Source organism: Carettochelys insculpta, chromosome 3, assembly GCF_033958435.1.
Source record: "Carettochelys insculpta isolate YL-2023 chromosome 3, ASM3395843v1, whole genome shotgun sequence".
NCBI lineage: Eukaryota > Metazoa > Chordata > Testudines > Carettochelyidae > Carettochelys > Carettochelys insculpta.
This window is the reverse complement of record NC_134139.1, coordinates 4,615,497-4,630,017: the sequence shown is the minus strand read 5'-3', so window position 1 is coordinate 4,630,017 and position 14,521 is coordinate 4,615,497. Positions and strand designations below refer to the sequence as shown.

Sequence of the window (14,521 nt, the reverse complement as noted above, 5' to 3'; positions counted from 1 at the left end):
CGGTCTGTTGAAGTCAGACTCTTGACATATAACTTTGTAATAATAAGCTGTATAAGTATTTTGATTAAAGTATAAGCATTGCATTTCCTTCACAGATTTTTTTATTTTTCAGTAGGAAACAATGACATTTTCTGTTTTTTGAAAAAGTCCAGCTATCCTTTTGTTGCATGTATGCATGCAGATGTTTGCATTGCAACCAACATTTGCTGGGCTTAGTTTTGTTGACTGGCTTAGAAGTTGTAACTTTTAGCATGTTGAAACCTTCATTTTGTGGGGGGGAAAAACGGTATTGTAAAATATATGAATTTTAAGATGATAAAATTGGTAGTAGTGATTGACCATATTAATTTAATCTTTTTGTCGATCTTACTTTTTATTATAATGTGCTGTGTATCTTGGGCATCTTGGCTTCAGTTTACACAGGTAAATATTGAAATAAGCCAGAATAGCAGAGAAATGAGTGCCAGGTACACTGGTTAGGAGTACATTAGTAAGTGGAGATAAATATCTGTTTAATAGTATACAGCAACTATATAGAAACATTTAAATTATTCACTAACAAAAAAAGACATATTAGAATTAACTAGAGTACCTTATTCTGAATTCAGAACTTTTGTATTTGTCTTATTTTCTGACTGTTTATTCAGTTGTTACTGAATGTAATTTTTTCAATAATTTTGAAGGAGTCTTCTAAAATCAGTTGAAGAAGAACTGCATCAGCGGTAACTTTTAATTTTTCTCTTTTGAAGTGGTTTTTTTTTCTCCATTTATTTCTTGCATGTTAGAATCTACTAATGCTCATTTGCATCTGTATTTACCAAGAAGGTGTGGGAGAGGTCTCATTTGTCTGGGCTGGATCTGTGCTTTAAAGAATAATGAAAAAGAAAATAAAAATACAAAACATCATAACATTCTGTATAGAAGGTAGTGCGTACCAGAATTCTTTCATAGTAGCTAGAGCCATCTTAATGAAGGGCACTCAGCTATGGTACCTTGTTTATTTCCCTAGGGGACATGTGGCACATTTAGAAGATGAGGATGATGCAGACAGTGATGCTAAACAGTAAGTCATTTCCTATTTTGATGCATCTGCGCTCTGATTCGTGGGTAGCTGAAAATTTCAGTCGGTTTGAATTGTATTCTGTGTGTGACAGCGCTTCCCCTTCTGATATAGTTTAAGGTAACTAAATCACAGTCATCTCTGTGTGGATCATCTTGTTAGTGTTTTGCTTCTTCTGGTCATTGACTTTCATGAACATTGCACTAATATTTTAATATTCAGCTCTTCATGCAGCCCTTTCCCAGTGCCTTTTAATTGTTTTTTCTTAAATTATTGCAATTAAATCAACATAAAATGGCCATACTAGGTCAGACCAGTGATATACCTATCCCAGCAGGCTCTCTTTTTAAAATGTCAATGCCAGATGCTTCAGATGGAATGATCAGAACAGAACGATCATCGTAGAATCCATACGCTGGCATGCATTCCTGGCTTCTGGAAGTCAGAGGCTTAGGATACCCGGAGCTTCAGGGTGCATCCCTGCCTGTCTTGGTTAATAGCAATTGGCAACCTATTCTCCATGAACTTTCCTACTTCTTTTTTTTTTAAACTATATTATGAGCCTTCTCAGCATCTTTTGGTAATAAGTGCTACAGATTGACTGTGTTGTGTAAAATATTACTACCTCTTGTTTGTTTTAAACCATTGCCTGTTAATTTAATTGTGACCCAGTGGTCTTGCATTATGGAAAGAATTTAAATTACTGTTTCTTACTAACTTTCTCCGGACCATTCATTATTTTACAAATCTTTGTCATATTCCCCCTTAGTCATCTCTTTTCCGAGTTGAATAGTTCAGTCGTTTTAATTTTTTCTCATTTAGAAGTTGTTCCATCCCCTAGTAAGATTTTTTAGCTTTTCCTTATACATTTTTCCAGTTCTAATATCTTTTTGAGATGGAGCAACCAGAACTGCATGCAGCATTCAAGGTGTGGATTTATATAGTGGTATTATGATATTTTCTGTTTTAATATAGATCCCTCTCCTAATTATTTCTGATATTCTATTAGCTTATTGACTGCCACTGCACACTGAACAGGTGTTTTTAGAGAACTATCCATAGTGGCTTCAAGATTCCTTTCCTGAGTGGTAACAAGTAATTCAGAACCCCTCATTTTATATGTATAGTTAGGATGATGTTTTCCACTATTAATTACTTTGTACTTATCAAAATTGATTTCATCTGGCATTTTATCAGCCAGATACATAGATCCCCTTTTAACTCTTTAAGTCTGCTTCAGACTTAACTGTCCTGAATCATTTTTTTGTCTGCAAATTCTGCCACCTTGTTATTTTCCCTGTTCACCAAAACTGTAGTGTAGTTAAACCATGAAATGATAATCTGTTGCATCAGAAACCCTGGTGTGTTATCATTTACAACATTAAAAATATGATATTGGGCATTTAAGTAGAAAAAATAAAATGACCATTATTAATTGAGTTTAACTGTAGTAAAGGCAGAGGAGACCTGAGAAGGAGTTATGTTAAAATATGAAACTGGTCACCTTCTTCAAACAATTAAATCATTTGCATGAGATAGGAGCAAAGACTCTCTTAGAGACAGGGTTCATTTTATTTTAAAAGAGCTGTTGCTTCATATTAGAAACCTGTGAGCTGCTAATCTTTTATAGTCCAATAAAATTCCTTTACTCTGGGACATCTGGGACTGGACAGGTGCATACCAAATTTTCCGGATTATTGGACATCACCATAACTCCCATGCCCAAGTTTAAACCCCCATCTTGGTTGCAGCTCACCACCCCTATGCCCAGCTGCAGCTAACTACCCCTGCAGGCTCTGTAGTACCGCTCGCGTGCCCCGGGGTGGAGGAGAACAGACACACGCATCTGCTGCCGCTGCCATCCAGTGAGCGGCGCCCTGGAGGCCTGCAGAGCTCAGCATGCCCTGGGCCAGCACCATGGTGCTGGGAACAGCGGCTCTGCTGGCTGCTTCCCCGTGTGATTAAGACGCCTGAGAGCCAGGTTCTGCCCTGTGTGTGTGGGGCCAAGATGTTAGAGGGGGCCAGGCTGCACAGTTGGTGTCTGCCAAGCAGGGATGGAGGGAGCAAGTCTGTGCTGCACTATGGGGTGGAGCCTGGCTAGGGCCTGGACACCTCAGACTGGGTCTGGTCAAGGCCGCACTCTTAACCAGGTGGCAGGTGCTGGCTCCTTCTGTTCCTGCATGCCCGAGGCTGTTCCATTCTTTGCGTCTCAGTGCCTGTGCGTGAGGAGAGCAGGTAAAATGGGCAGCACTGCTGAGCCAGCTTCTTCACCACCATGCGCTCATCCAGCTTCTTCATCCCTCCTGCAGTTGTCCTAAGGCCTGGAGCTCTCACGTGCTGGAGCCCCAAGCCTTTTGAATCACTGCTAGAGCCCCACACATTCTGGTTCAGAGCCCCAGTCAGTGTGCTCTGGGTGGCGCTGGGGGTGGGGTGCATGGTCTTGGTGGCACTGAGAACTGGCTGCCCCAACCGTGTCCCTTGAGTCTGAAACTCTGCCCTCTTCAGGAGCGCAGAGCCAGACCCTCCACAGCCCAGGGCCCAGGGAGTCCATCTACTTGCTTCATCATCAACAGCAACCATGGGCTCAGCACCTCTTGGTGTCCAATGACTCCTTCCCTATTTCATTTCATCTTTCCCTGTCCAGTGGGGAGTGGCTTAGTTTCTGTAGACTAGCTCCACACAAATCTGTGATATCCTCTACCCATTCTCTGTGGGTTCTGTGTCTCCTGTTCAAACCATCCATTATGCCAAATGCCAGGGTCTTGATCTTCTGTTCATCATTCATTCTGCAGATATGCCCACATAGCTGTAACTTCTGTTATATAATCTTCTGCAGTAGCTTCTCTTTTGGGTGTATCTTCCTATTTAATTTCTCATTGGTGACCTTCTGCATCCATCCTGTTCTCAGGATCTTTCTATAACTCCTTTCAAACACCAATATCCTTCTCTTCAAGTCTTTCCTTATCACTCACGTTTCACATCCATACAACATAGAGATAGATAGCCGTGCTAGTCTAACACTGTAGTATCCAGGCAACATGCTGCTGAATACACACATCTTCAAGACACTCAGCTTCTCTCCTAAGCTAATTGCTTTGCTTTTCCAAGTCTTATCCATTGCCTTCAAACTCTTGCTTTTGCTATTTTAGTTGCTATTTCCTTCTTGCAGTCTAGATCATGTTATTTTGCTCCTCAGATATGTAAACTTCTGTGTTCTCTAGTTTGATCCCATTTACTGTGATCTTCCTTCCTATTTCCTTATCTTCAAATACCATTGTTTTTGTTTTATCGATGTTCATAATCAGTCTCTACCACTTTTCTTCCTTGTTTAGCACCTGCACCATTCCCGCTAGCATCTCTTTATCTTCCTCAGTGATAACTATATCATTTGCAAAATTCAAGTTGTTAATTCTCATCCTGTGCACCACTATCCCTTCTGCCTCCTCCTTGATTTTGTCCATCGCGTTCTCTAGGTGCGTGACAAAGATACTCAGTGTGATGTCAGGTCTCCTTGTCTTGTACCTCTTCTCGTTCTAAACCAACTTCCCAACTCTCCTCACATTCTCACTGCTGCCTCTGCATTGTCATTGATATCCTTCAACAACCTCAAAAAGTATCAGTCTGCTATCCACTCTGTACAACTCCAACACCCCCCCAAGTCACTTCCTGATCTATACTATCAAATGCCTCCTGAAAATCAGTGAAGCAAGTGTGGATGTTCTTGTTTTTTTGTTGAGCTTTCTCCACTATTAATCTTAGTGTCAGTATCTGCTGTATGGTACTTCTATCTTTCTTGAACCCTTCTTGCTCATCCGTTAGATGTTCTCTGTCAGTATCATCATCAGCACCTTGCCTAGATGACTTGTTAGGCCAATCGTTCTGTAGTTGTTGCACTCCCAACGTGCTTCCTTTCTTGTGTATTGTGACTGTCACAGATCTTGTCCATTCCTTCGGTCTCTTCCCTTCTTTCCATGCTATATTATATAGTCAGTGTATTTCCTGAAACATACTTTTCTCTGCCATATTTGATCCTGTCTCCTGTGATCTTACCATTTTCAGGGTTCTTGTTTAGTCATTTCACTATTCTTTTACTTCCTTCTTTGAAAACATTGGTCTCGCTCTTGATGCTTGGGAGAGATCTCTTTCATTTCTTTGATCAGTCTCTCTGAGACACTTGGGTCCAACTGTGCTTTGTACAGGTAGGTATAATATCTTGTCTATCGCTGCACAACCATCTCCTTGTTTATGAGCACCTCATTATTCTCGTCTTTGATCAACATCTGCTTCGGCTGGCACTTTAATGTTCCTAATCATTTTATACACTTCCCTGGTCTTATACTCACCATAATACCTCTCTATCTTCACACTTCTCTAACAATTTCGCCTTAGCCATTCTGGCCGCTTTCCGTACCTCATTGCGTTTTCATTCTGTATAGCTGTTCTGCCTTCTCAGTAACATCCCTTCTGACCTTCAGTGCTTTTTTCTCTTGGATCAACATCAGTGTCGCCTGCCTAATCCACTTTTTATTGATCTTTTCTTTTGCCAGAACTGTCTGCTCAATTGCCTCCTCTATTGCCATGACTATCCCTTTGACTCTCTTATCTAGGTCCTTCTCTGTGCCCGTATTCCCAATCTTCTCTTTGTGCACTGCTCTTGTTCCTGTTAATATATCCCCAAAATATTACTCCCCCCAGATCCTTTTTAGCAGGGCTACCACCTTATCAGTTATCTCCATATTATAGTTGTGAATGTGATTTTTCTTTCCTAAGTGTAATACTTTACTGAATTTTATCTAGTTGATTTCAGACCAATTCTCCAAATGGTAAAGATGTATAAGTTTAAAAACAATAAAATGTGGTAAAAGGGTTTAAGTAGCATCCACATGCTTTAGCAGTTCAGTACACTTCTGGCCAGCTGTGTGGCATTTGGAAAGTTTTCTGACAGGCCAGCATGAGATGAACAGTCGTTCAGTAAGTGTGTGCTGTCCTCAGGCACAGCACACCTATGTGGAGTCCCCACATGTAATCACATGCATACCTCACCACCACATCATGATTTTATATAATCATTATGATTCTGCACTATCATAATCCCTATAAATACTTTTAGTAAAACCCTCTAAATAGCCTTTGTTCTCCACTTAAATATTAAACTGCCTCATTTTTTTCAGCACATGCTGGATTCACCCTGTGTCCTCTGTGGAATCTCTCCTCTCTCCTTCAGCACAAGTCCTTATAGTCTCTACAGCCAAGCATTTGAAAATAGTCACTCATGACTTTTGGGGTGGGCTCCAAGGGAGCACTTAGGTTCCTCCTGCTTCTATCTGAGGCAGAGGGAGGAGCAACACTGAGAAGAAACATAGTGTTAATGTTTAGAAATACCACTGGTATTGATCAAAATGCTCAGGAAGATTCAATTGTGTATGTTGTTTTAAAACTGTAAAAATAAATCCGACGTAACTCTGTCAAGAAAAAAACATTGTGAGGATATCTCAAAGATCTGTATTTGTATAGCTTCTAAATGATCTTTACTTATTTTCTTTGTAGAGCTACAATGAAACCTAAAGTGCCACCTCCTTTACCACCAAAGGTAAGCCGGTTTTTCCATTGTATTTCATAAGGAGGGAAATATGCTTAAAAGATTTTTTTTAAAGTTAATAAGTGCCTATATGACTTAGTAGTCTTAGTGACTTAAGCTTTAGGAACTTCTGAAATATTTAGTCAAAACGTCTTTTGGTTCCAGATCAATCAGGGTGAGATTTGACCTTTCAAATATCTGTGTACATATCTAATTTGGCAAAATGTGTATAATGTAATCTGTGGTATTCAGCAGTACAGGTATGGTATTTGTGATTCAATCATGAATACCTAGGGCAGGATTAGATTAGGTATTTCCAGGATTTGGGGATGGAGAGTCAGGAGTTTCCATCTGAGGGGGTATCACAGCAAGAATCTAACAACTAACTTGAGATGCAGTGACAAAATTATAACAGTTGTGTGCACAGATCATCTCAGAATCTGTCACTTACGTGAACACTGATCTACAATTTCAGTATACATTCAGAGTAAGTTTAAAGGTGCAAAAAAAGCCCCGTCTTATTCTCTGTGTGTCCATTCACCATTTCAGATGGGTTAACCTTGCCCACTTTTAGCTATGCAGATAGGCGTAAAAGAATCCAGTGTTTTAGCATCAAAACATCCTGCTCCTAGAGTCTGTTAGATGTCATCTTGCCCACTGTCTTCCAACTGTATATCTGTAGTCTACACTTGAGCTGTTGGCCTCTGCTGATTTTTGCTTTACAGATTTTGGGCTCATTTTTATTTCCTCAATCTGTAGTTTCTGCCCCTAGAATAGCATGCACATCAGCTCCAGGAAGTCACAGGCCCCCAGAGCCTAGTGTTACTCTGTCCCAGTGGCCCAGGTAGTTCTGATGTTTAGTGGGCCTATGGGATTCTTGACTCCAGTGGACCCTTGCTGTTACATTCATAATTGCTCTCTTCTTCAGGGAGTGCTGCAGCTGTCTGTTTTATAATGGTGGCTTTTGTGACCCTTGCAAGCACAACCCTGACTCTTCCAGTTACCCTTGCCTCCATGTGCTGTTGCTATTCATTAACCAAGAGTCTTCCATTTCTCATAATGGACCACAGAACAACAGACACATTCTTGTGGTATGTCCTACGTATGCCCTGCATCAGCGAAAGCACCACACACTGAAGCCCCGATGTTGCCATTCTTAAAGCCAAGAAAGGACTTCTACCTCTGCACCATCTTTGCCTGGTGCTGTTCATGCTGACGTAATGAGCAAGAGTAATTGACTGACTTGGGTTCTTAAGGTTCCAAGAGTAGGACAGTCAATGTTAATATAAAAAAATGCAGCACAGACAAATTAGTTGTTTTGTAAGGCTGAAGTCATGAATGGGAACAGTGTTTGTTTAAAAAAATGAGAGAGAATCAATTTAAAACTTGATTCAATGTCTTTCCCTGCTGCAGAAGAGCAGTATGAAAGCCAGCAAGTTCTAGGGTGTTGGGCAAGCATTAAAGACTTCTGAATTTTTCGATTCTGGATCTTCTAACTTGTATGCTGGGGAACCCAATTTCTCGTTGTGTCTATTTCCTGATTTATAAAATAGAAATTATGAATGTATCTGTTTGGCCATTTGTGTGGATAAATTAATGTTTGGGTGGCATATTGGACAGTACATTGCTGTGTAAGCGCATGTGTTTGTTAGAACATATTCTTGAATGCAAAGTGGCATTTTTCTGTCTTTTGTCACAATAATAAGGTACGGTAGAAAAGAATAACTAGAGCAAGAAGAGATTCCCTCTGAATTCCTGCTTTTGGTCCTGTGATCTTCACTCCTGTCCCTGTTTTTTGGATTTTTCTCCCCCATAATTCTTGATACCTGGGGCCAGTGGCTCCCCCCTTAGGCTGGGGAGAGGCCTTTAGATGCCCCCAGCCTCAGTAGATGCCCCAGCTCACTCCTCAGCAGAGCCTGCTGCAGTCTTTTGTAGCTCTAGCATGTGCAGCAACTTAGCTGCACAGTGACTCATCCCATAAGCAAAACCTGCAGTGACTCATCGTCCAACGAATGCTGCAAGGGGCCTGTTCCTGAGCAGGGGCCAGGTCAGGTGACCCACAGGCACTGGTATTTCACTGACCCTGCCAGAGCTTCAGGTTAGTCTGTTAGAAAAACACTACTTGTCCGGGAACCCAGTTACTGCCTTGCAGTCTTTAGGGTATGTCTACACTTAAACAATGGATTGACGTTGCAGCAAGCTATCTGCTGGTGGGCAATTTCTCATGGTGACACTCAGTAAATTGACTTCCGAACACTCTCCCATTGACTCTGATATGCCACCAGGATGCAAAGAGTAGCTGGAGTCGATGGGAGAGCAGCTCCTACCGACATTACCGTGTAGAAGGCACCGCAGGAAGTATGTTGACTTCAGTTCTGCTATTCAAGTAGCTGACGTTGCCTGTGTTACATCAAATGGGGTTTGGGGGCAGTACAGTATAGACCTGGCCTTAAACTTCTTAGGCTTCTAGCCTGCTCTTGATACAATCCCTGTTCCTGCCTGAGCCTTGCCCCAGCCTGTTTCAGTCATGTCCGTGCTCTAGTTTCTCTGGTCCAGCCCTGCACCTCCCTCATGACCCTGAGGCTGACTGCAGCCTGGTTTTGACCTTCTGCCTGTTTCTGACTGTGATCCTGATTTGGCTTGTCTGCAGATTTTGACCCCAGGTCCAACCCCTGTCCTGGGACCCTGGTATTGTTGTTGCTTTTAGCCAGGGCTTCAACCGATGATCCCATTTGGCCACTGCTCCAGCAACAAGAGCTGGCCACCCAGCATGCAGAGCCTGACATAAGTAATGAGATTTAAGCAGGCCAGTTGTGATTTCAGTGCACTGCTTGAGTTTTATGTTAGCCTGAGAACTTATTTTTAATTGTTGTGTGTTTTTTCTTCAGTAAACACTTTTTTGCTTACTGTTTTCTTTATCAATACACTCATGGGATACAGAAGATGCAGAACTTTGGTACAGTATCACCATGATGAGCCGGGTATAAGTGCCTAGATAAATTACTTTGTTTATACTGTTTATTAATATAGCTATATATATATTTTCAGCCTAAGTCCATCTGCATACCACACGAAGGTCACTCTTCTGAAGATGATAATCAAGGAACGATCAAGAGATGCCCTGTTTCAGACAGTCCAGCAAAATCAGCATCACAAGTTCCACCCAGACCACCCCCTCCTCGGTTGCCTCCCCCAAAGCCTAATCCTATAGGTAATACAAATGAGACCAAGCAGTGTGCAATTAAGCTTACTTCTGCATCCTTTTACACAAGACCCATCCTACAGTAGTGTGTGCTTTTGTGGGCAAGTAGCAAAAATAGCACAGGGAAATCAGTTGCAGTATAAATGTACAATGCAATGTATCTGGGCCAAAGACATCTCCCGGTGTAGTCATTGATGGACTTCCTCTTGATGACAGCATGGACAGGATTGAATCCTTAAGCCACATACTCAAGGTGAAATATGCTGAAACTGTGTAATTACTAGCAGCATTGTAGGTTTTCGTAGACACTAGGTGTCAAATTCTGACCTGGTACTCAAACTCTACTGGAATTGTGTGGACATGCCTGAGAGTAAAACTTGGCTTCAGAGGTTCACAATTAAGCAAATGAGCAGGTTTCACTAATTAGATACCAGTTATTTGTGTGTCCTGCCTATTTGTAAGTATTTCTTTTGCATTTAATATGGAGCTTAAGGCCTGACAAATGCTCTTAGTTTTCCCAATATTAAACATATGCAGGATCAGACTCATTCTTGGTTTGTAGCGTATCTTACTGTTTTCTCTGTGTCTCTGCTGTCACGTTACCATAAATGTACCTTTATGTAATACATGTAAAGATTTAGATGTTAGAAATGCATTCAAGCTTCATAAAAAAAAATTAACATTGAGCTATAGTTCCTATGCCGCATCTCCCACCAACACAAACAAAAAATCCCAGGGAATAAGCAACTTTTATTCAATATCCATCTATACTTATCTGTTTCCTCTTTCTAACTACAACTTCATCCTTTCCTCTGTCCACAAAAGCACATTTTTATGCCGCCTCATGCAAAAAAACCAACATGCAGCCTTTGCTTTGATCATGGGTGTTGGTTATAGGTTCACTTGTTTTGATGACCAAGATAGGGTTGGTGTGGATTTAATTCTTTAGGCACCGTGTAGTTTTGTGTTTATATGCATAAGAATATATGGTATCCTGGTAGCATTGCAAAATGTGGTTAAAGTGTGTCTCAGTCATATGTAGACCTCCACATTCACATATCTTTTTCTGTTAGTGACTTAAATGTGGTAGCAATTTATATGTAGAACCTATAGAATAAAATTCTATGTGTATGTGTGTCTGTGTGTGTTGGAGTATCCGTGAAGAACTATAGTCCTTTCACAGGTAAGAAGGGTGTTAATTTTGCATTTGAAGTGGCAGTCCATCTTTTTGGTAGGAAAAACCATCTGTATGCCCCAAATGTTCTGTATATAATCTGAGGAAAAATAAATTTAGCAAATTAAATTCAGGTAAATCTGTTAATTAGCTTGAGTTCTAGTCAGATAAAATTTGGCCTTTTAAAAAAAAAGCCATTCACATTCTTCAGATTCATGATTTTTCAGGCTCCCTTAGCTTAAAAAGTAGCTGGTATTTTTACATAGAGTTGGGGAGGGGAGGAAATTTCTGGGTTATATAATTATTTTGTTAATCAATTAAAAAAAACAAATAATTAATTTCCCAAGTATAGAAGGTTAAATGAAGATATACATGTGATAAGCTTCTCTTTTCAGAGAATGGGCTTTTGTAACTCCTGCTGATTTTTTGCTTTGAAGCAGCTGGGTGGCGTGGTCTGGTCTGGAATGGCAGCCATGTTTACAAAGAGAAAATCTGTTTTCTAAGTAAAAGACTGAAAATCTAAATCTGTGAATACCCTCTTTCCACCTGCGCCGTGTATACCAAAAGAGTGGAAATAACTCTATTTCATACCGTCTTGTACTGAAATTGTTTAATAATTGATCTTTTTTAAGGGGCTTGAAAGGGTTACAACTCTTCTTGATGTAATGGGCCAATTTATTGGCTGTTGTAACTCCATTAAACAGTGGTATTAATGTCTTTAGAGAGTTTGACACTTCAGTGTCGTGTGTGTGGATGATTGCATTTTGTTGAATGCAGAGATTTTTGGTAACCCTAAGTGTTTCTTGTGAAGGTAATGGAGTGAGTTCTTCATATGTAAATGGAGACAGAGAGGGATCTCCACACCAGCAGCCAAATGAAAATAGAGACACTAGTTTTTCGAGGAAAGAAAAGAAGGAAATACTGGTAGGTGAAGACTTTAAGTGTGTTTTCCTATTGTTTTTAAACAAACTACCTCGATGGAGCAGCATGTGGTTTTATTGAAGACTAAGGACAGGATGGGCCCATTACACGGTGGGGTGGGAAAGACTATCACAGAAAATGCAGCAATGGCAGAAGTTTTTCACCACGCAAGTTAGCAGGAACTAGATGACATAGCAAACCTCGGTATAAATGGGGTGGGTTTCGAAACTAAAATAAGAAAACAAATTCAGTTTAGGAGTTACTTAGACAAGGTATCTTCAAGACAGTAGAACCTGATGAAATACATCCTAGAATATTTAAGGAGCTGGTAGAATTGATTCTGAGCCATTGGCAGTTATATTTGAGAAGTCACGGAGGATGGGAGGGATCTCAGAGGATTGGAAAGGGGCTAACATAGTACCTATCTGTAAAAAGGGGCATAAGGACAACCCAGGAAATTATAGTCTAGCTGGCTTTATTTCAGTACCTGGAAAGATAATGAAGCAAATAATGAACCATTCTATTTTGTAAGCCCCAGAAAAAGAAGAGGTAATAAGTCAACATGAGTTTGACTTAATCATATCAAAACAACCTAATGTCCTTCATTAACCAGGTAACAAGTCTTGTGGATGGCAGGGGAAACAATAGGTGTGATATATCTTGACTGCTTTTGATACTGTCTTACATGACTTTTTCATAAACAATAGAGAAATATAACCTAGGCAAATGTATGATAAGGTGGGTGCACAACCATCTGAAAAGCTAGTCAGAGTGATTATCTAACTGGAAGGGCACAAGAAGTGGGGCCTCATGGGGATGTTTTGTGAGTTTGCTTCTATTCAATGTTTTCGTAGATTATTTGGATAGTGCCTTAGAGGATACTTGCAGAGTTTGTGGATGATACCAACCTGGAAGGGGTTGCAAGCATTTTGGAAGACAGAATTAGAACTCAGCAGGCACTTGATAACTGGAGAAATGGCCTGAATTAAATAGGATGAAATTCAATAAGGACAAATACAAAATAATAAACTTTGGAAGACACAATCAGTTGCACAAATGTAAAATAGGAAATGGCTGCCTAAGAAGCAGTATTGTAGAAATGGATCAAGGATTATAGTGGATCAGAAACTAAATATAAGTTGTCAGTGAGATACTGTTGCGCAAAAAAAAAAAAAAAAAACCAAACCAAACCAAATATTATTCTGTGATATATTAGTGTAAGTGTTTGTAAGCAAAACGTGAGATGTAATTCATTCACTCTACTCAGCACTGATCAGGCCTTAGCTGGAGTACTGTGTCCATTTCAGGTTACCATATTTCAGGAAAGATGTGGACAAGGTGGAAGAAGTCCAGAGGAGAGCAATAAAAACCGATTAAAGTTCTAGAAAACATGATCTATGAGAAGATAAATTAGGTTTGTTTACTCTTTATAGGAGAAGACTGAGGCAGAACATAACACTTTTCAAGTATATAAAACATAAAGAGGAGGGTGATAAATTGTTCTCCCTGGTCACTGAGGGCAGGATAAGAAGTAATGGGCTTTAATTGAAGCAAGGGAGATTTTAGATTTGACATGAGAAAATAATTTCTGTCAGTGTTGGAAAGCACTGAAACAAATTATCTAGGGAGGTTTTGGATTCTGTCATAGGAGATTTTTAAGAACATGTTAGACAAAGATCTATCGGGAACGGTATAATACATGGTCCTGCTTCAGTGTAGGAGACTGCTCTAGATGACCTATCAAGGTCCCTTGCAGTCCTACATTTCTGTGATCCTATGATTGATTTGTGTTTTATAACAATGGAATGGCTTTCCCTTAGGAGTCCCTGAAACATTTTGTCTATACTGTTTAATCCTGCTGCAGTTTTGACCTACATTTAAACAGTCAACATTAATATCAATTTTATTTATAAATGCTACTAGGAGCTGTCATTCGTTAAAAGTAATAAATATTGTACATTCAAGATTTGTGTGTCTGTATGAAACTTCATTGATGTGTCCTGTCTATCCAGTACAGTAGAACCTCAATAATTCATGTTAATGATGAGTTGAGGACATATAGATTAATAAATTCTACTGACTAGTCGGTCTGGAAAACAAACAAAAAAATTTGGAAATCAAGGAAAATGTAACACAATAGGTGGTTTAATTTGCATTGCTAATTGCTATTTGGCCTTTATTTAATTCTTAACAATGTGTAAAAATAATTTTAAGAATTTAACATTTCACTACAACACTTTCTGTTATAAAAGCATTTTTGTGGAAGTTGGGAGTTTTTTGTGTGGGTTATAAAATGATGTGGATTAGTGAGGTTCTGTTTTACTTTCTGAAAGCCTGCCTGCTAGGAGCAGATTTCATTGCAGCGTAACAGATATCAGTACAAGCAAATCCTCATTTTTGTCTTCTTATCAGTGTGCTAGGGACTGTTTTGAGTAATTTCCACTAGTTATTCAACATTTAGGGCTATGTATAAGCTGCATTAGAGTTAATAGAAAATATCTGTGTGAATGCTCTGCCATTTGTGAGAGCTGTTGAGGATCATGTTGCTCAATTAATAATGTCACGCAGAGTCATAGCATTCTTTAT

General features: G+C 39.8%; 1 protein-coding gene across 4 annotated transcripts in view; it reads left to right on the top strand.

Annotated features, from left to right (window-relative positions):
* The window catches only part of MAP4K3 (mitogen-activated protein kinase kinase kinase kinase 3), a 163,476-nt gene that overhangs the window by 98,097 nt on the left and 50,858 nt on the right, over positions 1–14,521 (top strand). For 2 of the 4 annotated variants that reach the window (XM_074989288.1, XM_074989290.1), the window contains 5 exons: positions 684–722; positions 1,010–1,063; positions 6,608–6,650; positions 9,687–9,849; positions 11,826–11,938. In XM_074989288.1, coding sequence (XP_074845389.1) covers positions 684–722; positions 1,010–1,063; positions 6,608–6,650; positions 9,687–9,849; positions 11,826–11,938 — 412 coding nt within the window. The remainder of the gene's footprint in view (positions 1–683; positions 723–1,009; positions 1,064–6,607; positions 6,651–9,686; positions 9,850–11,825; positions 11,939–14,521) is intronic. The other 2 variants (XM_074989289.1, XM_074989291.1) reach the window with 1 other exon arrangement.